Source organism: Dipodomys merriami, unplaced genomic scaffold (genome assembly GCF_024711535.1).
Source record: "Dipodomys merriami isolate MVZ:Mamm:240054 unplaced genomic scaffold, mDipMer1.0.p SCAF_505, whole genome shotgun sequence".
In the NCBI taxonomy this organism is placed as follows: Eukaryota; Metazoa; Chordata; class Mammalia; order Rodentia; family Heteromyidae; genus Dipodomys; species Dipodomys merriami.
Genome location: NW_027206075.1, coordinates 329,149 through 347,881, shown reverse-complemented (window position 1 = coordinate 347,881; position 18,733 = coordinate 329,149). Strand labels below are relative to the sequence as shown.

The window sequence follows — 18,733 nt, the reverse complement described above, 5'->3', positions numbered from 1 at the left end:
GTGCCCCGGGCACCATGGCGGGCCTCTGTTTGCATTGTGTCGAGTTCGTGCTCTTCGCTGCCTGCTCCGTCTGCGGGGCCGTGGCGGCCGTGTCGATGGCCTGGACCCAGGTGTGGCTACGGGACGTGGGTCAGCCTTCGGGTCACGGGAGGCGAGGGTTTCTGGCTGAGCTCTGGTGCCGGTAAGCACTGTTCCGAAATACGGCTAACCGGGCTGTGGACCCCGGCCAGGCCCTGTCAGATCTTGGTTCACTCGCCCAACGGACTAGACCTGTGGTAGCGTTACATCGAGCCAGTTGCCCACCGCACAACTTAGGCCCGATCTGAACCGTCAGCTTAGGCCCTGCGACCGTAAGGCAGAAGCCATTTGTGGTGACATACCAAGAAATAAAGCTGTGTGGTATATATATATATATGATCAGGATACCATTTATTTTTTTAGTGACAAAAACTAATAAACTTGTGTTTATTACTGCCATGGCTGCATCTAATCATTGAAGTTAGCACTAGTGATGTTGGCTCACGTCCTAGCTGTTGGGAAACCTTAAAGGAGATCATAAGTTCAAGGACAGTTTGAGCTACATAGATGAGACTTTCAAAAGATGAATACACTTTAAAAGTAAGTACTGGGCTGGGAACGTGGCTTAGTGGTAGAGTGCTCGCCTAGCATGCATGAAACCCTGTGTTCTATTCCTCAGTACCATATAAACAGAAAAAGCTGGAAGTGGTGCTGTGGCTCAAGTGGTAGAGCACTAGCTTTGAGCTCGGGGGACTGGGAAGGTGGCTTAGTGGTAGAGTGCTTGCCTAGCATGCATGAGGTCGTGGGTTCAATTCCTCAGTCTCCCCTCCCCCCCACCACCACCAAAAAAAAAAAAAGTGTGCCTGTAATTAGTGCCTAGTTGCTGTGCATGGCAGGTTTCACTTTCCAATAGGCCATCCAAATTCATCCTTCTGTCCCAGCAACAGAAACTGAAACTGATAGTACACACTTAGGAGTGTCTCTGGCTCAAGTTATCCCTGACACATTTCAGAAGTCTACATTCTGAGGTAATGGTTTAAGGTGTTGGATTCAACTTCTTTCCACAGGACTTCTTCAGTGGTAGCTGTCCCTTGTATGGGGGGGTGGCTTTTGTGAATGGCACCTCCCTGGCTTTATCCTGCCCCTCAGCTCCATCCCTCTGCTACTTTGTGAGTGGGACTTCCGGCTTCCTGGCTCTCTATTGCCTCCTGCTTCTGATCTGGATTTCCTGCAGCTGCATTGAGGACCAGGGGCTGAGGTAGGATGAATCACATCTCAACCAAGGCTTGTCTCCTCTTCCTCAGCTGTCCAATAGGGGTCTACATTGGATTGCCCATCTCGGCTATTGCAGCCTTCCTGATTTTAGTGACTGCCTGTGTCCTTCGATATGGTACCAGCTCTCTCTGTGATTCCATCATCTCCCAGAAGCATACAATTAGGTAAAGGGAGAGGCAGGAGTTGACTGCATTCCTTCTGCAGGGGGAAAATGATGTAACTTCCCATTTACCAATCTAAGCACAAGAGTGCTTAGGGTTTTCTCCCTTTTGCTCACAACTGTCTTTTTTGACCTCACAGCTGTTCTGAAGCCCAGAAAATTCCGTGGACACCCCCTGGAATGGCTCTGCAGTTTTATTCCAACCTACAAAATGCTGAAGTGAGACTCAGATTTGTTTAAGTACCTGTAGCTGCGTGAGTACTGCTGAGAGGAGTTGAAGTGTCATTTTGACACAACAGACAAAAGCTGGTGTGTGGGAGTAGAAAGACTAGATCTGAGCTCCACACCTCACACTTCGCTTCTCTCTTACAGACCTCTTCTTGGGTAAATCTGGTATTGTGGTGTGTGGTCCTAGTGCTCCAGATCATACAGTGCAATCTCAAATCCAGCCAATGTGAGCCTTTAGAGAATAATGGCCCTCAAGAAACTGCGGGAGAGATTTTCCTTTAGCCACACACACCCACCTGGATGACTGAAGACTGGCCTGAATGGACCTTGAATTTCTGATCACCTATGTGCCTTTTGCAGCCAGACTACCACCCAAGTGCCAACAATCCTTGTCTATGCTGGAGCCCATTTTTCCCTCATCAGAGAAATGTGACAGACACCCCCTACTTCCAATAGCTGTTTTGTACCAAAATATGACATTACCTTTTTGTTATTGTTGCTGTCAGTCTGACAACAGACTGGAGCCTGAACTTGAGACCTGGGCACTGACTTTCAGCTCTTCAGCTCAAGATGAGTGCTCTACTACTTGAGCCACAGCACCACTTCTGGCTTTTTTGCTTATGTGGTGCTGAGGAATCAAACCCAGGGCCTCAGGCATGCAGGGCAAGCACTCTACCACTGAGCCATGTTCCCAGCCACACATTGCCTTCTTCATCCTGACATTCATTGGGATTAAATAAGTTGGAAGAAGGAATAAAGGCTAAACCAAGCATGGATGCATCAGGCAGTTACCCTTTGGAAGACTCCTTTATTTGTTGTTAATGAATCCTGGGCCCTCTTTTGTGACCCTTGTAAAATCCTTAAGTTTTCATCCCCCTCAAGGTGGTTTTTTCACAAGTTCCGATACACACCCACAGTGCCGTCAAAGAGCTGAGCATTGGGAAAGTGTCCAGCTTTGTCCAAGAGGAAGTAGAAGCGCCGGCCTTTGACTTTCAGAGGTAACATAGCAGGGACTTCCCCTCGGTGAGCCATGCAAGACACCTGGTTCAGCGGAACAGTGAGGTGAGTTCTCAAGCCAAAAAGACCATGAGTGGTCAAAGTCACCTGTTGCCCTCCAGTTCGAAGCATCACTGAACGCACAGATCGGAGAGAGAAGAGAAAGCCACCACCAAGTATCAAGGTTCCTGTAACAACAACAAAAAAAGAGTTGAGTTTTCACTGTAGGGTTGAGTTACTTCCAGTGTCTTATTGTGATGACAGTAGTTTTGAGCTCTTACAACCCCAGTCTTGTGTAGTCCATCATCAACTATTTACGTGTCCGTCCCCATTTTATACAAATAACCTTACAATCACAAAAGGAACAGTCCTACCGTAGGTATTCCGCATTCCTACCGAGGCAGGTCCCTATTACCTTGCTCATCAGGGAGGGCACAAGTCCCTCTCTCCCTTTACTTGAATGAAGTTTTTATACCCACCGTCCCACGAGCGGTGGGGAAGCCAGTTCATGCCTTACCAATGGTACCGCAGCCCACAGCCAGTGCGTACCGCCAGAGCGCGGAGCGCAGGTCGAAGCGGCCCTGTTTGGGGGCCCCAGCGTCTTGAGGTGGTGCAGAGACTGGAGGTGGGGATAAGGCTGCCACGGTCAGGGAGGCCCAAAAGACACCCTGGCCCGCGCAGAACAGCCCAAGGAAGGTGAAAAATCGGCCCCGCTCGTGCTCAAAGAGCAGCAGGTCTCGTGATGGGGCCTTGTCGTGCAGAGGTCGGCGCGCGGGCAGCAGCCGCAGAGTGACTCTCAGCCTGGGGAGCCGCCGTATCCAGGACGCAGCCATGGCCTGTGCAGGGCCGCTTCCGGGGCGGAACTTCCTCTCGCGAGGGCCCACCTCCCCCCCCAGCCCCGTGTGAGGGCCCGCCCGCCGCCCCGCCTCCCGCCCCGCCTCCCGTCTCCCGCCCCGCCCGTCCCAGGAACTGAGACAGACAGTGTCAGGAGACAAAATACAATATCACTCTTTATCTTAAAAAGGAAGGGGAATCCTGGGGCTAAGTACACAAAGCACCTAAGTCCTTCGGGTAGTTTAGTGTCAGTTCTACAAAGTAAGCTTTGGCTTCCTGGCACCATGAGGCTCAATCTTCCGGAAGTCTCCACGCAGTCTTCCAGAAGGCAGGTGAGGAGAGGTGCTCTGCGGAGCTCCACCCTCGGTCACAGTCACAGGTGGCCTCGGGCCAGACAGGAGACAACAGATGGCAACCATATGATCATATCCACGGGCTATTTACACAGGGGCTTCTTGTGGGACTGATGTGGATCACTTCATGAATGCCACTTCTGGGATCTTACCCTTGGCCTGGAGGAAAAGGAAAGGTCACTGGAGTCAGGTGTGCCCTTTCCTGAAAGCTCATGATAGCTCTCTGCACCAGACCCTCCAGAAGGGCCAGACTCCTGTCTGGTATTCGCAGCCCTACCTTGAGATGAGTGAAGGCCTGGGCAGATCTAGTATAGTCCCAGTTGTTGTCCTGAAGGCACCTGGAAGGGGGATGGGGGGGAAAGAGGAGAATATAGCACAGCAGAGAACCCTTACTCTCCACTAAATATGTCCCTTCAGAATCTAGCCTGCATTCTACTACACGTGCACACACACACGTGCACACACACACAGTACTGTTGTTATTTACAGGAAGAAAACAACAGTAAAATAGCTGGGTGCCAGTGGCACACACCTATAATCTTAGTTACAAGGCTGAGATGTGAGGATTGAGGTTCAAAGCCAGCCCAGGCAGGAAAGTCCATGAGACTTCAGTAAATTAACAAAAAAGCTGGAGGTGGAGCTGTGGCTCAAGTGGTAGAGGACCAGCTCTGAGCAAAAGCAGCAGCTCAGGGACAGAGCCCAGGCCCTGAGTTCAACCCCAGGACTGTCCCCTCCTCCCGCCCAAAAAAATAGTAAAAATCAAAATATCTATTGGTAGGCATCAAATACTAAGAAATATTGAGGGGCTGGGAAGGTGGCTCAGTGGTAGAGCGCTTGCCTTGCATGCCTGAAGCCCTGGGTTCAATTCCTCAGCACCACATAAGCAAAAAGAAAAAAAGCCAGAAGTGGCGCTGTGGCTCAAGTGGTAGAGCACTAGCCTTGAGCTGAAGAGCTGAGGGACAGCGCCCAGGCCCAGAGTTCAGGCCCCACGACCGGACCCAAAAAAAAAAAAAAAAGAAATATTGATTTTCAAGCGGTTTTCATTGATAAAGAGTTAACATGGTTTAGAAACTAGGTCTCAGCAGTACAAAGAAAAAGACTAGAGGCAGGCATAGTGGCATGCACTTGTGGTCCCCACCTCTGGTCACTTGACCCCAAGAGTTCAAGACTACCCTGAGTACATAGCAGGAATCTATCTGGAAAAACTTTCCAAAAGGGACTTCATTTTGGTTTTAGAAAAATTTGTTATATTGAGGTCCTCTTTGAGCCTTATCCGCAAAAAAAAAAAGCAGAACTTATTCCAAACCATTATTTCTCTCTCTCTCTCTCTGCCAGTCCTGGGGCTTTTACTGGAAGTGGTACTGAGGAATCGAACCCATGCTAGGCAAACACTCTACCACCAAGCCACATTCCCAGCCCTCAAACCATTATTTCTTTTCAAAACAATGACTTAATTTCCTTCCATTTAATCTCTCCTTAGGAATGTACCTATGTATTTCAAGGGGATAATAAAAACACATTAAAAAAAAAAGTTCTCCTCCCCCGCTTAGCCCTTATCTGTTTACTATTCCCCCCTTTTTTTTCTGCCAGTCCTGGGGCTTGAACTCAGGACCAAGGCACTGTCCCTGAGCTGCTTTTTTTTTTTTGGTCAGTTGTGGGGTTTGAACTCTGGGCTTGGGTGCTGTCCCTCAGCTCTTCAGCTCAAGACAAGCGATCTACCACTTGAGCCACAGTGCCACTTCTGGTTTTCTAGTGGTTTATTAGAGATAAAGAGTCTCAGATTTTCCTACGGGAGCTGGCTTTGAACTGTGATCCTCAGATCTCAGCCTCCTGAGTAGCTAGGATTACAGATGTGAGCCACCAGCGCTGTCCCTGAGCTTCTTTTGCTCAAGGCTAGTACTCTACCACTTGAGCCACAGTGCCACTTTCACTACCACATACTGTATGTGGTAGTCAAGAATCGAACCCAGAGCTTCATGCATGCTAGGCAAGCCTCTATCACTAAGCCACATTCCCAGCCCTCTCAGTTTGCCCTTAGCACTCACTTCTGGGACCACTCCAGGTTCATGCCAGACTGTGTAGAGAATGCTTGCAGCATTTCCTGCTGTTCCGGGGACAGGGTGGGCACTGGGCTGGAGGAAGGTGTGGGTGCAGGCATGGCGAAGGCTCTTTGGATCTCTTCAGGGCTGGCATTCCGCACAAACAGCTCGTCGTTTACAATACATAGCCTTGAGGACAAAGAGCGCCTTAAACAGTTGGACAAACAACCTCTCATCCCTTCCCTGCATGTGTGTGTGTGCAGGCGTTTGTGTGTGTGTGTGTGTGTACCTCAATATCTCTGCTCAAGGCTAGTACTCTACCACTAAAGCCACAGTGCCACTTCCAGCTTTTCTCTTTGGTAGTTAACTGGAGACAAGAGTCTTAGCAACTTTCCTGCCTGGGTTGGTTTTGAACCACGATCCTCAGAACTCATCCTCCTGAGTAGATATGATTACAGGCATGAGGCACTAGCACCCATCCATTCTTCCAAGTTTTTAAGACACTTGACATACACACTTTTCTTAATATAACCACATGCCCCTTCTCAACTTTTAGCTGTTCCTTTTTATGGGTAACTCTCCTCCCTGTACTCTATTTAGAAGGACTAATTCAAACATCAAGACTTAGATAATCTTCCTCAACCCATTGACAATTATTACAGAGAGAGAGAGAGAGAGAGAGAGAGAGAGAGAGAGAGTGTGTGTGTGTGTGTGTGTGAAATGGCTAGCCTGGTACTTACTATAACTTACTGTATTGCCCAGGTTGGCCTCAAATTCAGTCTTCCTGCCTCAGTTCCCAAGTACTGAAATTTTATGATGTATACCACCATGCTATTTTAGTTATTATCTTTTTCATTTTCTAATTTTCACAAGAAACTTAGGATGTAGATATTGTTACACACATCTTCAGATGAGAAACTAAGAATGAATGGTGGCATACATACTGGCACCTGATGGTAAGGGAGGACTCCTGGCTGTTAAGGTGAAAGGCCAGTCTAGCTCAGGAAAAAAACACCAAGCAGAAAAAAAATACAGATAATGAAACTGGCCTAAAGCTAAAAGTGCTGGAAGAATACACAAGTGCAAACAGGATGCCCAAAAATCCAATACAGCATCAAGCTTTTAACCGCTACTGTAAGCCTTTGCTGTGATTTGTTGCCTTTCTGCAATTCTGGAAACTCCCCAAGAATGGACTCTATCTTCCAATCACTACACTGCTGGCCGTGGCCAATGCACAACACTTACCCTGAATTGCTGGCAGGAACAGCGATGAAGGTCCTGGTAAAAGCTCGCAGAGAATCCCTAGATTTCCCATCCACTGCAATGAGAAGAGCAGCAAGGACCTCTTATAGTTACTAAGGCTTTACATTTTACAAACAGGTTGTTTTTTGTTTTTGTTTTTGTTTTTGCCGGTTGTGGGGCCTGAACTCTGGGCCTGGGTGCTGTCCCTTAGCTCTTCAGCTCAAGGCTAGCGCTCTACCACTTGAGCCACAGCGCCACTTCCGGCTTTTTCTGCTTATGTGGTGCTGAAGAATGGAACCCAGGGCCTCATGCATGCAAGGCAAGCACACTAACACTGAGCTACCTTCCCAGCCCACCCCCAGCTGCCTCCCAATAGAACTCTTATCTCCAATTAATCACCAGAAAGCCAGTTTGGAGCTGTAGCTCAAGTGGTGGAGCGCTAGCCTTGAGCAAAAAAGCTCCCTCTATAGCACTGAGGCCCTGAGTTCAAGCCCCAGGACTGGCACAAACAAAACAAAACAAAAAACTACCAATATGAGTGATACAACTTGCTCACAGACCCACAGAAATAAAGCACAAAAAGAAATCGCTCCACTCCAAAGTCTGTCTGTGTGTCATTTCCAGGCCTTTGTTTCTTAGCAGATAGGACAGGTGGATCACGGGTCAATTTAAGATGAGTTGGGGCAAAGCACAAAAGGGATGAGGAAATGGCTGGGATGCTAAGAATCCCCAAAAAGATCTTTATTGGGGGAGGGACTACACAGTAAACTCAAGATTCAAAAGATTCTCACCTTCTTTGAAGACCCCATTGACAGAAAAACACAGCAATGTACTCTGAAAGAGAAGTACCAGGTACATTATAGGCTTCCCAGCCAGAGTCTAAGCAACCCCCTCAATAAATGCTGTCTCCCACCCCCACCCTTGATTCCAAGCATCTGTTGGCTCAGAAATAGGTGCTTACTGTCTGGGCACTTATGTCTACCACAAAGGAATTGATGTCATGCTGAGTTTTGGGCAACTCATTAAGGAAGGCAACAACGTTGAGACGTGTGTGCTTCAGTAGACGGAACCGCAGGGCTGTGGGCGAGAGAGAAGAAAGTGAGGCTGGGGAGCCTGGCACCCCTGTGCTCTGAGGCCTCCCCATCCTTTGCCATATTATTTTGCTCCCATCCCACTTACTGGGGTCTTTTAGCTTCTTCACATTTCTGCTGTCCTTGAAGTACTCTGCCAAGTTGCTTCTGGAAGGATAAGAGGAAAAGCAGGTGGTAGTCAGAACAGGGTACTAGGTAGCCTGTATGTGCTAGGCAGCCTGGGGTCCTGGGCAGGCTCTGGGATGTGACACTCACCGGGCAGGATTCTGGGGGATGAAAGGAATGCTCAGTGAGCAGCAGGCCCCATCATGGTAGGCATCCAAGAGCCCCTGCCGGTCTCCAGAGTCATAAATTGCATAGTACCTGTGGGATGCAAAAAAACAAATGCCTGAGCCCTGTGGTCTGAATCCGTGAAGGCACACAGCAAGCTCCCCAGAGTGAGCTCTGCTCAGGGGCCCTGGGATACTTACTGCTGCAGGAAGTGCAGGACCAGACTCTTCAGGTTTTCTGTTCCAAAATAGCTTCCCTGGGGGTGAGATTACCCAAGAAGAATTGTACTCATTACCTTACTTATGGAATTGTAACCCCTCTGTACAACTCCTTAATACTAACAACAACAAAAAAAATCCGCTCCCAGTGTCTGCGGCTCATGCCAACAATCCCAGCAACTCAGGAGGCTGATTTGAGGATTGCAGTTTGAAGATAGCCTGGGCAGGAAGGTTTGTACGACTCTTAACTCTAATCAACTACTTAAAAAAAAAGCCAATAGTGGAGCTGTGGTAACCTGGAGCAGAAGCTCAGGGACCGAACCCAGGCCTTGAGTTCAAGCCCCAGGATAGTCGCAGGAATAATAATTCTGTAAACACACACACACAAAGCTTCCCTCGAGCCAAATAGTCATCCATCAGGAACACAGGAACAGTACTCCTCCCACAAAAAGCTGCAAGTCCTCCCCCACTTCTCACCTTGCAGGGCGGTAACATCGTGGGGGCTTCAACATCAAAGGCAATTGGTGGGGGTAACTCATGGCCATCCTGCCAAGTGAAAATTATGTTGTAGGGAAGAGCAAAGGGTCAGAAGTCAACTGTTAAAGAGGTTAAGCAAAGTGTCCAGCAGTCTGATAATGCCAACTTTTGCCTACAGGCATTTTTCCTGGAAGATGATTATTATCTTTATTGGATTCTCAAAGAGATACAGGTTTCCAAGTCAAAGGTCATCATTTAAAAACATGTAATACTGGGAAGTAGAAGATGCTATAGATACTTAATACAACAGAATGAAACAAGTTCTTAAAAAGAAAAGGGGCTAGGAAGTTGGCTCAGTGGTAGAGTGCTTGCCTCACATGCATGAGGCCCTGGGTTCGATACCTCAGACCATGTAAACAGAAAAAAGCTGAAAGTGGTGCTGTGGCTCAAGTGGTAGGGCACTAGCCTTGAGTTGAAGAGCTGAGGTACGGCGCCCAGGCCCAGAGTTCAGGCCCCACAACCGACAAAAAAGAGGGAAAAAATATCTGGACTTACTTACCAGGCGTAATAGCTTGGGAAATCGTTCGCGAATGGCGCTGTCAAGAACGGGACAGGAGTGAGTGATGCTTCAGAGCCACCATGCCTCCTGGGCTGCTCTAGGAGCAAATATACCAACACCCGAGGGACAGCCCATTCCATCCTGCTCATCACCCCGCTCCTCCCCAAAGTGTCCCCATTCCCCACCTCACTCGGGGCACCCTGTCTGGACTGCCTTGAAGGCGGTTTGTCTCTTCTCTCTCTGCCTGACCCCAAATGCCACAAAAGAGCAGCACTCCCGGCCTAGGCTTTAAGCCCAGGATCTCCTTCCCCTCTTGGCCCCCCTTACCTTCCACCTACTCACCTGAGCAGCCCCGGGAGGAGGGAATGGGGTGGGAGCCCAGGGGCTCCGCTGCCTCACCAGGTATCCATCAGTTCTGCGAGGTCTGGCCTTGGCCAAGACCAGAACACACCACAAGGATGGCACAGGATGATGGGGCAGGGAGATGAGCAAGACGGGGCTCAGGAGGAAAAAAGGCAAAGGACGAGAGGAAAGGGCAGAGAAGAGAAAGGCAGAGAGGCCAGGGACAGAGTGGAGAGCAAAGTTGAAAAGGAAGAAAGGACAAAGCAAAGCAAAAAGTGAAGAGCCATAGGCAAAGAAGAATTTAGAAAAAAAGGAGGGGGAAACGACAAGAAATATGCCCTGGACACAGCCTTTTCCTTCGGCTTCCACTTGCCCCGTGGCCCAAGGTAGATAATGACAGAAAGAACCCCTGCTGCAGTTCCGAGTTGCTGTTGGCCAGGTCTCTGTCTGCTACCTGGGTCCCACTCTGAGCTGGGCGTGGGAAGCAAACAGCCATGGGGGCAGGAGATCTCCCTCCGAAGGGGTGAGGGTTCAGGCCCCTGCAAAGTTGGGGGGGTGAGGGTCTGTGCCCCACCTCTGTTGGCCCCCGAGCTCTCTCCTGATGGCCCCTATGCGACTGTGCCTGTCTTAGGTTGTTCCTTCCCTGAGGAATCTTACCCGTCTCTGGCTAACCAGCCATCCTCCGGGGCCAAGCAGGGTGACGTGAAGTGTGCGAGTGAGGAAGGGGCAGAGCCCCCAAGAGGCTCAGTTCTCGTCTCCTTGGCAGCGTATGCCCCCGTGGCCTCCACGCCCAGCACCTGCCTGGGGAGCCTCTTGCCTGCTGGCAGGGCCCCGGCTTTGGTCACATGTCATGGGGAACCCAGGTTTCTTTTCCAGGGAGGGCCCAGTTCACAGCACTGGGTCAGAGACAGATGGCATTGTACCAGCCTTTAATGAGACCGCAACCTCAGCATGGGGAGGAAGGCCCAGGCCATGGCCTTGGGCAAGTACATTTTGAGAAGAGGGTCCCTCTTGCTACAAAGGCAAGAGGGGCCAGTACAGGGCAAAGAGGGAAGGTCCATCTCAGCAGGAAGCCCCAGTCACAGAGGGGCTTTCTTAGCCCAAGGACACAAGGTACTGAGCTAACCGCAACCCCACACACGGGGCATAATGACACTCCCCCGGTTAGATTAGAAAAAGGGGAAGTGTCCTTCCTGGAACAATAGGGTAGGGAGATTCTAGAAAAGGCTGTGTTCAGGAAGGAGGGCGAAAGACCATAGACCAAAGACAATACTCTGGTGAGAAGAAAGAAAAGAGAGTTTGGGACAAAGCTAGGAGACACAGACAGAGGAAAGGAAAGAACACGTGGTCCTCCCAAAGTTTAGGTGGTTCCAGCTCAGGGTTGCATGGTCTCCTGCAGACGGGCACTGGTCAGGGTGCATTAGCTCAGCCTCCCAGGGGGTGAAGGTCCCCAGGAGGGGAGTCAGAGCCTACAACTGACCTGATGTAAGTGGATTGGTCTCGGAATGTGTCACACAGGGCATTTCCATCAAGCCACAACTCTTCTAGCTTCAGCCCTTTTATCTTGTCCAACTCCCGCTCAGACTTCAACTGCACAGGACAGGGGGAAGGGGAAGAAAGAAGACCTTGTGGGCTGGGAAGGTGGCTCAGTGGTTAGAGTGCTTGCCTTGTATGCCTGAGGCCCTGGGTTCGATTCCTTAGCACCATATAAGCAAAAAGAGTGGTGCTGTGGCTCAAGTGGTAGAGCGCTAGCCTTGAGCTGAAGAGCTGAGGGACAGCATCCAGGCCCAGAGTTCAGGTCCAATGACCGGACCCCAAAAAAAACAAGAAATGTAAAAAAAAAGAAAGAAGACCTTGTAAGTAGATGGATCCACATGCCAAACCACCCTCCTCTCTCAGTTCACCTCCCACGTGGCCAGCCAAGCTCCTCCCCATCCACTGTCTACCCCATCAAAAACACTGCCAGGATATCAATTCTCACTTCATTTCCAGAGAGATTTAGGATCTTCAGGTTGGGTGCCTTCTGCACAATGCTGGACATGTCATCCAGTCTATATAGCCTGTTGTTGCTCAAGTTCAAAGACAATAGCTGTGGGTAGAGAAGAGTTCAGAGGAAATCTCATCAGCGAAGTGGGTCAGGGACAGATCTGACCCCTCATCCCGTCCTGTCTGTCCCACTGCACCTCCTTAAGCCCCATGCTGGGCCACAGCCTCACCTCGGGGATGTTCTCTTCAATGATCCGTAGGGTAGCTGCCATGCAGCTTCTCCGATTCAGGACAACATCAATATTTTGGGCCACCAAATCTTCAGGAAGTATAAAGAAAGGAAAATCTGAGAAGGCTTGTCTAGGCAGTGTGAAAACCAAACCATCCTCAAACTTGCTCTGCCCAAGAGTCCCTTTCTCCATCTAGTGGAAAATCACTGCTGCCAGCCATACCTGGGTCTGAACGGAGACCCTTGAGGTCAAGAGCTTGCTGGGAACCATCATATCGTTTGCTCATAATCAGCTGCAGAGGAAGACAAAGGGTTCAGTGGTCACTGGACGTGTGTACGTGTGTGTGTGTGTGTGTGTGTGTGTCTGTGTGTGTGTGTGTGTGTGTGTGTAAGAGGTTGGTGAGGGGGAGAAGTAAAAAACTGGGTTTGGAACACACGTTACTTTAACCTGCTTTACCTTGAGTTGCTCTACTTGCTCAGGCTTCAATTCATTCTGAACAGTAAGGGGTGGAGCAGAGGAATTGATGATGATAGATATCTGGAGAGAAGACATAAAGGGCAGAGTAGAGCCCAGTGAAGTCAAAGCTCTAGAACCAAGATAGAGTTCCCCTGTCCTGTCTCTACCTCCAGCCACACCAGGCCCTTTATACATACCCTTCGGTTCTCTCGATCCTGGATCTTATAGTTGACAGCCTTTAAAGCAGAAGCAGTACTGGCGTCCTTCACAAAGAACTGGGCCCGTGTGTTCTCATAATGAAACTGTAAGTGGAGGAAACAAGAGCCTTAGACTTGGAGAAGCCCACAGTCTGTCCCAGCGGCTTCCCACTGCCCAGCCCTTCCTGGTATAAAGCCAGCCAACCCACTCAGATCTTGCCTTACCTCAATGGGGGTAAAAGGGACGCTGCATTTGCTCTGAATCATGCTCAGGAGCCATGCCTTGTCATACTTTCTGCCGTAAGGAATCTAGACACAGAGAGAAGAAGGGAACACTATGTAAATAACCTTGCACAGCCCACACAATCTTGCACCCTCTTTAAAAATTAGATTTTCTAGTTGAGTGCTGGTGGCTCATGCCTGTAATGTTAGCTACTCAACAGGCTGAGATCTAAGCATCACAGTTTGAAACCAGCCTGGGTGGGAAAGGTCCCTGAGACTCTTACCTACAATAAGAAGCAGAGATGTGGCTAAAGTGGTAAAGCATTAGCCTTGAGAGAAAAAACAAAAACAAAAACCACCTCAGGAAGAGTGCCCAGGCCCTGAGTTCAAGCCCCAGGACAAGCAACAAAAAATAAAATAAAATGAAATGCCTAATTCTTTAAATTCTAACGTATTATCTATACCTTGCCTGTCCCTTAGAGAACTCTAGAGAACTCCTAGATCTACACTCAGCTTAATTAAATCGAGTCATCCAGAGAAGTTACCTCCTGACCACATTATCCTACTTCTCTTCCTGTCTGCTCCATTCCCTTCCTTGAACTGGTTCTTTGGTGTTCCTTTTCTTCTTCTTTTTTTTTTTTTTGGGGGGGGGGGGGTCCGGTCGTGGGGCCTGAACTCTGGGCCTGGGCGCTGTCCCTCAGTTCTTCAGCTCAAGGCTAGCACCCTACCACTTGAACCACAGCGCCACTTCCGGCTTTTTTCTTTTTGCTTATGTGGTGTTGAGGAATAGAACCCAGGGCTTCATGCATGCAAGGCAAGCGCTCTACCACTGAGCCACCTTCCCAGCCCTTTTTCTTCTTTTTTTTTTTGTGTGTGTACACAGGTACTGGTGCTTGAACACAGGGCCTTGCACTATGCTTGGCTTTTTTGCTCAAAGTTGTTCCTCTACCATTTGAGCCACATTTCCACTTCAGGCTTTTCTGTGGGGTTAACTAGAGATTAAAAAAAAACAACCCAGTTACAGCTGGGCGGTCCTGACTCACACTTATAATTGTAGCTACTCAGGAGGTTGAGATCTGAAGATGGCTGTTCAAAGCTAACCTAGGCAGAAAAGTTCCCCTGAGACTCTTAACTCCAATAAACTATTCAGAAAAGCTGGAAGGTGTGCTAGCCTGGAGTATAAAGAGGATCAGGGACAGTGCCCAGGCCCTGAGTTCAAAAGAAAAAGAAAACAAAAGGCAAACACCTTCACTTAAGGCCAGCCCAGGTTCCCCAATCCTTTTGCTCTTGCTTTCCAAGATACTCACTGTAATCTTGAACCAGTTTTTTGAAGTCCCATCTTGGCTGGTGCCCGCCCCTCCTCTCTCTGGAGGAGCTCTGTCCCTTCGTACAGTAACATGAATTCGATCCCGATCATGCCAAGTATCACCCCGACGGTTAGGTCGGGTGGCATAGGGGTTGCTGAGGGAAAGCAGAGAAGTAAATGTCTGTCAACTCTAGGAAAGACTGTCCTGAACAGTTAGTGAAACTACAACTGAGACTGCACAATTATTAAGCTGGTTATCATGTCTTAGTCTTGTATGTAGGGAAAGAAACTGATAAATTCAAAGCAGACCAATTAATCACTTACTATCGAACTCGAGGACCATCCTGGGCATCACTCATTGCCACGTCTCCATCATCCTCCTCAAGTCGGGAAGTTCGAATACCAGAACCGCCTCTCCCAGATCGACGGTTCCCTCCTTCACCATACTTCCAACGGAAAGGACCCCGGCCCTTCTTTCTTCTCTGAGGGAAACTAACACGGTCATCATGCTCTGGAGTAGAAAACAGACATCATAAATTAGTCAATAAATCATTGTCCATGCTGCTTTGGTGTGGCAATTACAAGCTTCTAGCACCCTGAATTTCTTGGAGGCCATCCATACTAAATCTTTACAAGCTACCTCCATGTAAGCTCCTTTGCCTGTCCAGAGGAATGAGCCTGCTCTGTGATGGCAGCACTGAGGAACTGTGTTGAGCTTTTTTTTTCTTCTTGCCAGTTGTGGGGCCTGAACTCTGGGCCTAGTCGCTGTCCCTCAACTCTTCAGCTCAAGGCTAGCGCTCTACCACTTGAGCCACAGCACTACTTCTGGCTTTTTCAGCTTATATGGTGCTGAGGAATCAAATCCATGGCCTCATGTATGTAAGGCAAGCAGTCTGCCACTGAGTCACATTCCCAGCCCCAAGCTTCCCACCCCCTTACCCCCGCCACCAAATCCTGGGATTTGTACAGAGGGCCTGGGTACTGTCCCTGAGCTTCATTTGCTCAAGGCTAGCATTCTACCATTTGAACCAGCCACAGCACCCCTTCTGCCTTTTTCTGCTTATGTGATACTGAGGAATCGAACCCAGGGCTTCATGCATGAAAATTATGCGGAAACAATAACTACAAAGAGAAGCATAAAGTAGAAGTGAGAACAACCCCAAAATGTAACTGGCCACAAATCAGAACCCTAAAAGCCATCTGGAATCTTCAATTTCTGCCTCAGTTGTACAAATGTCAGTGCCAAGTACGAATCTAAGGGCCTCCTAAAAATAAATAAGTAAATAAATAAATAAATAGTCTTAGCTCGGGGCCAATGGCTCCTCCCTGTAATCCTAGCTACTCAGGAGGCTGAGATCTGAGGATTGCGGTTCAAAGCCAGCCTGGGCAGGAAAGTCCGTGAGATCTTATCTCCAAAAAACCACTAGAAAACCGGAAGTGGTGCAGTGGCACAAGTGGTAGAGGACTAGCTTTGAGCTGAAGAGCTCAGGGACAATGCCCAGGCCCAGAGTTTAAGCTCCATGACTGACAAAAGTAAGTAAATAAATATCTTGCTGTTCTTAAACTAAGCCACTTAGAAGTTTGTGAAATGTTCTGTTTCTTTGACCAGAAATTCTCTTTAATGCTGGAGACACTAGACTCAGGCTCAATATTAGTGTGCTTAGAATGTTCCCCAAGAGCCGGGTGCCAGTGGTTCACGCCTATAAACTTAGGTATTCAGTAGGCTGAGATCCGAGGACCACAGTTCAAAGCCAACTCGCAGAAGAAAAGTCCATGAGACTCATCTCCAATTAACCACAAGAAACCTGGAAGTGAAGCCGGGTGCTGGTGGCTCACGCCTGTAATCCTAGCTACTCAGGAGGCTGAGATCTGAGGATCATGGTTCAAAGCCATCCCGGACAGGAAAGTCCATGAGACTCTTATCTCCAATAAACCACTAGAAAACCGGAAGTGGAACTGTGGCTCAAGCGGTAGAGTGCTCACCTTGAGCTGAAGAGCACAGGGGCAGTGCCCAAGCCCAGAGTTCAAGCGCCACGACCAACAAAAAACAAAACAAAACAAAACAAAAACAACTGGAAGTACTATGGCTCAAGTGGTAGAGTGCTTGCCTTGAGCTGAAGAAGAGTTCAGGGAAAGCGCCCAGGCCGAGTTTAAGCCCCATGGCTAAGAAAAAAGGCTAAGGGACAGGATCAAGGCCTTGAGTTCAGTACGGGAACACACACAAACACAAGGAAAGTATGAGATAAGCCTGGGCTACATTGCCAGGAAAACCCTGTCTCAACATCAAATATGTATGCGTATATAGCACATATTTACACATACATGTATGTTGGAATAGAAGGGGGCTGGGGAGGGAAGAGCATCTGCTAAGTTACATGGCTTCCTGAAAGCTGGACTCAAAGATTTGATTCAAGAAGAGGATAATGTCAGGCTCCTATGGCTCACACATGTAATTCTAGCTACTCAGGGTACTAAGATCTGAAAATATGGGTTTGAAGCCAGCCCTCACAGGAAATTCTGTAAGATCCTTATCACAAAAGCCGGAAGTAGAGCTGTGGCTCAAGTGGTGGAGTACAAACCTTGAACACAAAGGCTCAGGGACAGCAACCAGACCCTGAGTTCAAGCCTCAGAACCAACATACCAAAAAAAGCAAGGTGGGAGGTGTGACTCAAGTATCAGAGGGCCAGCTTGAGTTTAAAACTTAGTTATAGGTCTGGGAATGTGGCAATGTGCTTGCCTAGTATGCATGAAGTCCTGGGTTCGATTCCTCAGTACCACATAAACAGAAAAAGCCAGAAGTGGTGTTGTGGCTCAAGTGCTAGCCTTGAACAAAAAGCGCTCAGGGGCAGTGCCCAGGCCCTGAGTTCAAGCTCCAGGACTGGCAGACCCCCCCCAAAAAAAAAAGACTTTAGTTATGGGGTTGAGGTCTGTAGCTTAGTGATAGAACACCTGCCTAGCATTTGCTAGGGTCTGGGTAGATCCCAGTACTACAGACACACACGACCAGACGTCCAAAATAGTCTAATTTCTAGTACACTGTAAATACTGGCCCTAAGGAAAAAAATACATGAGTAGAAGGGGTAGCTAATGGTCACAGAGAGTTCTAGCTACTATGCTGGAGGCATCTGATTGGAATCATCTCATCTTATCACAGTCAGAAACAAATTTAGGAGTCAGATATTGTTACAACCCACACGAAGAGGGTAGAACGTGGAGCCTCAAAGTTTTAACTCCCTCAAGTTTGGCGTAACCAACTCAGGATTCAAATCTCAACTAGTACACAACTCTCCCATTCCCTACGATGAACGACGAGCCAGCGTAGTATAAAAGTTGGTGTGTAGGGTTCAAATCTTAAGCCAAACCTTCGCGGTGGGGGGGGGGGCCGCAAGACCTACTGAACGCGGTTTAAGAGAAAACTAAAAAATAGGGCACCAGGGCAGCCCACGAACGAGGGGCTGACTCACATTAAAGGAAGAGTCAGGCCGCCAAACTGAACTGACAAGCATCCACCACCCTCAAAGTTCAAAGGAATCTTGTCACCCCACCCCCAAGCCACCCGCTCCGAGCCACAGGTCCTCCAACGCCAGGGTTCTCCGAGTCAACAACTCGGGCGCCCACCTCGCGTCCTGCGGGTGCCCGAGGCTCCCTCGCCTCCAGCCCGGCCTGGCCCGCGCCGTCACCGCTGCCCACGGAAGCCGGGCCTCTCGTGGCCTCCCGTCCCGGTGCTGCGGCCTAGGCCGGTGCCGCCCACCCGGACCCAGATCGCCGGCGCTCTCCCGACCCAAGAACCAGCACTGACCGTTGTACGACTTCCCCTCGTCCGCCATGGCACAGCGAAGAACAGGGGCGGGCTCAGGCGCGGGCCCCGACGCCACCAGACGCCCGAACGCCCAGGCGCTCAGGACCGAAGCTCTCCACGGCCCCGGCGCCACCGCATTTATCCGGCGAAGCACGTCGCGCGCAGTAGACGTCCTGGGGCAGCGGGCGGGGCAGCTGGGCTGGGGCACGCCCTCCACGCCTGCGCACTGGCACGGCGGCGGCGGGACCCGCCCCCAAGCCCCGCCCCCAGGCTGAGCTCGCGGCGCGGTGGCGCGAAGGCGCTCCGCCGGCTCGCCCCGCCTCTCGTTTATCCGCTGTGCCGGGCCGACGCGGTCCCCGCCCGCCCGCCGGAGTTCCGGCTGGAGCCGAGCAAGCAGCTGTGGCTCCCAACTCAGGAGCAGGAGAGAGTACTGC

At 49.7% G+C, this 18,733-nt stretch overlaps 3 protein-coding genes across 3 annotated transcripts; 1 reads left to right on the top strand and 2 right to left on the bottom strand.

Moving 5' to 3' along the window:
- Window positions 1-14: 14 nt before the first annotated feature.
- LOC138810670 (transmembrane protein 179B-like) lies at window positions 15-2,468 on the top strand. The gene is made up of 4 exons (XM_069997843.1): window positions 15-181; window positions 1,323-1,457; window positions 1,594-1,672; window positions 1,826-2,468. The coding sequence occupies exons 1-4, from the start codon at window positions 15-17 to the stop codon at window positions 1,961-1,963; spliced, it is 519 nt and encodes a 172-aa protein (XP_069853944.1). The 3' UTR covers window positions 1,964-2,468.
- Window position 2,469: 1 nt separating this feature from the next.
- LOC138810668 (transmembrane protein 223-like) lies at window positions 2,470-3,543 on the bottom strand. Its single transcript, XM_069997842.1, has 2 exons — window positions 3,195-3,543; window positions 2,470-2,865 (listed from the first exon to the last, which is right to left on the bottom strand). Exons 1-2 carry the CDS (start codon window positions 3,508-3,510, stop codon window positions 2,573-2,575), a joined length of 609 nt encoding a protein of 202 aa, XP_069853943.1. The 5' UTR covers window positions 3,511-3,543; the 3' UTR covers window positions 2,470-2,572.
- Window positions 3,544-3,661: 118 nt separating this feature from the next.
- On the bottom strand, window positions 3,662-18,459 carry LOC138810666 (nuclear RNA export factor 1). The gene is made up of 21 exons (XM_069997839.1): window positions 18,300-18,459; window positions 14,824-15,010; window positions 14,501-14,654; window positions 13,197-13,280; window positions 12,972-13,076; window positions 12,775-12,855; window positions 12,541-12,610; window positions 12,319-12,407; window positions 12,084-12,191; window positions 11,583-11,692; window positions 9,761-9,797; window positions 9,202-9,270; window positions 8,707-8,762; window positions 8,492-8,599; window positions 8,325-8,383; window positions 8,107-8,222; window positions 7,937-7,979; window positions 7,149-7,221; window positions 5,910-6,092; window positions 4,142-4,202; window positions 3,662-4,023 (listed from the first exon to the last, which is right to left on the bottom strand). Exons 1-21 carry the CDS (start codon window positions 18,325-18,327, stop codon window positions 3,985-3,987), a joined length of 1,860 nt encoding a protein of 619 aa, XP_069853940.1. The 5' UTR covers window positions 18,328-18,459; the 3' UTR covers window positions 3,662-3,984.
- Window positions 18,460-18,733: the final 274 nt, after the last annotated feature.

Bases quoted from the DNA above. Each gene is read 5' to 3' on its own strand.
- LOC138810670 (XM_069997843.1), top strand. From the start codon at position 15: ATGGCGGGCCTCTGTTTGCATTGTGTCGAGTTCGTGCTCTTCGCTGCC. The intron at 182-1,322 runs GTAAGCACTGTT...CCTCTTCCTCAG, and splicing joins CTGGCTGAGCTCTGGTGCCG to CTGTCCAATAGGGGTCTACA. The intron at 1,673-1,825 runs GTGAGACTCAGA...TCTCTCTTACAG, and splicing joins CCAACCTACAAAATGCTGAA to ACCTCTTCTTGGGTAAATCT.
- LOC138810668 (XM_069997842.1), bottom strand. From the start codon at position 3,510: ATGGCTGCGTCCTGGATACGGCGGCTCCCCAGGCTGAGAGTCACTCTG. The intron at 2,866-3,194 runs GTAAGGCATGAA...TTGTTGTTACAG, and splicing joins TGTGGGCTGCGGTACCATTG to GAACCTTGATACTTGGTGGT.
- LOC138810666 (XM_069997839.1), bottom strand. From the start codon at position 18,327: ATGGCGGACGAGGGGAAGTCGTACAACG. The intron at 14,655-14,823 runs GTAAGTGATTAA...GCTTTCCCTCAG, and splicing joins GATGGTCCTCGAGTTCGATA to CAACCCCTATGCCACCCGAC. The intron at 12,856-12,971 runs GTATGTATAAAG...TCTTCTCTCCAG, and splicing joins AGGATCGAGAGAACCGAAGG to ATATCTATCATCATCAATTC.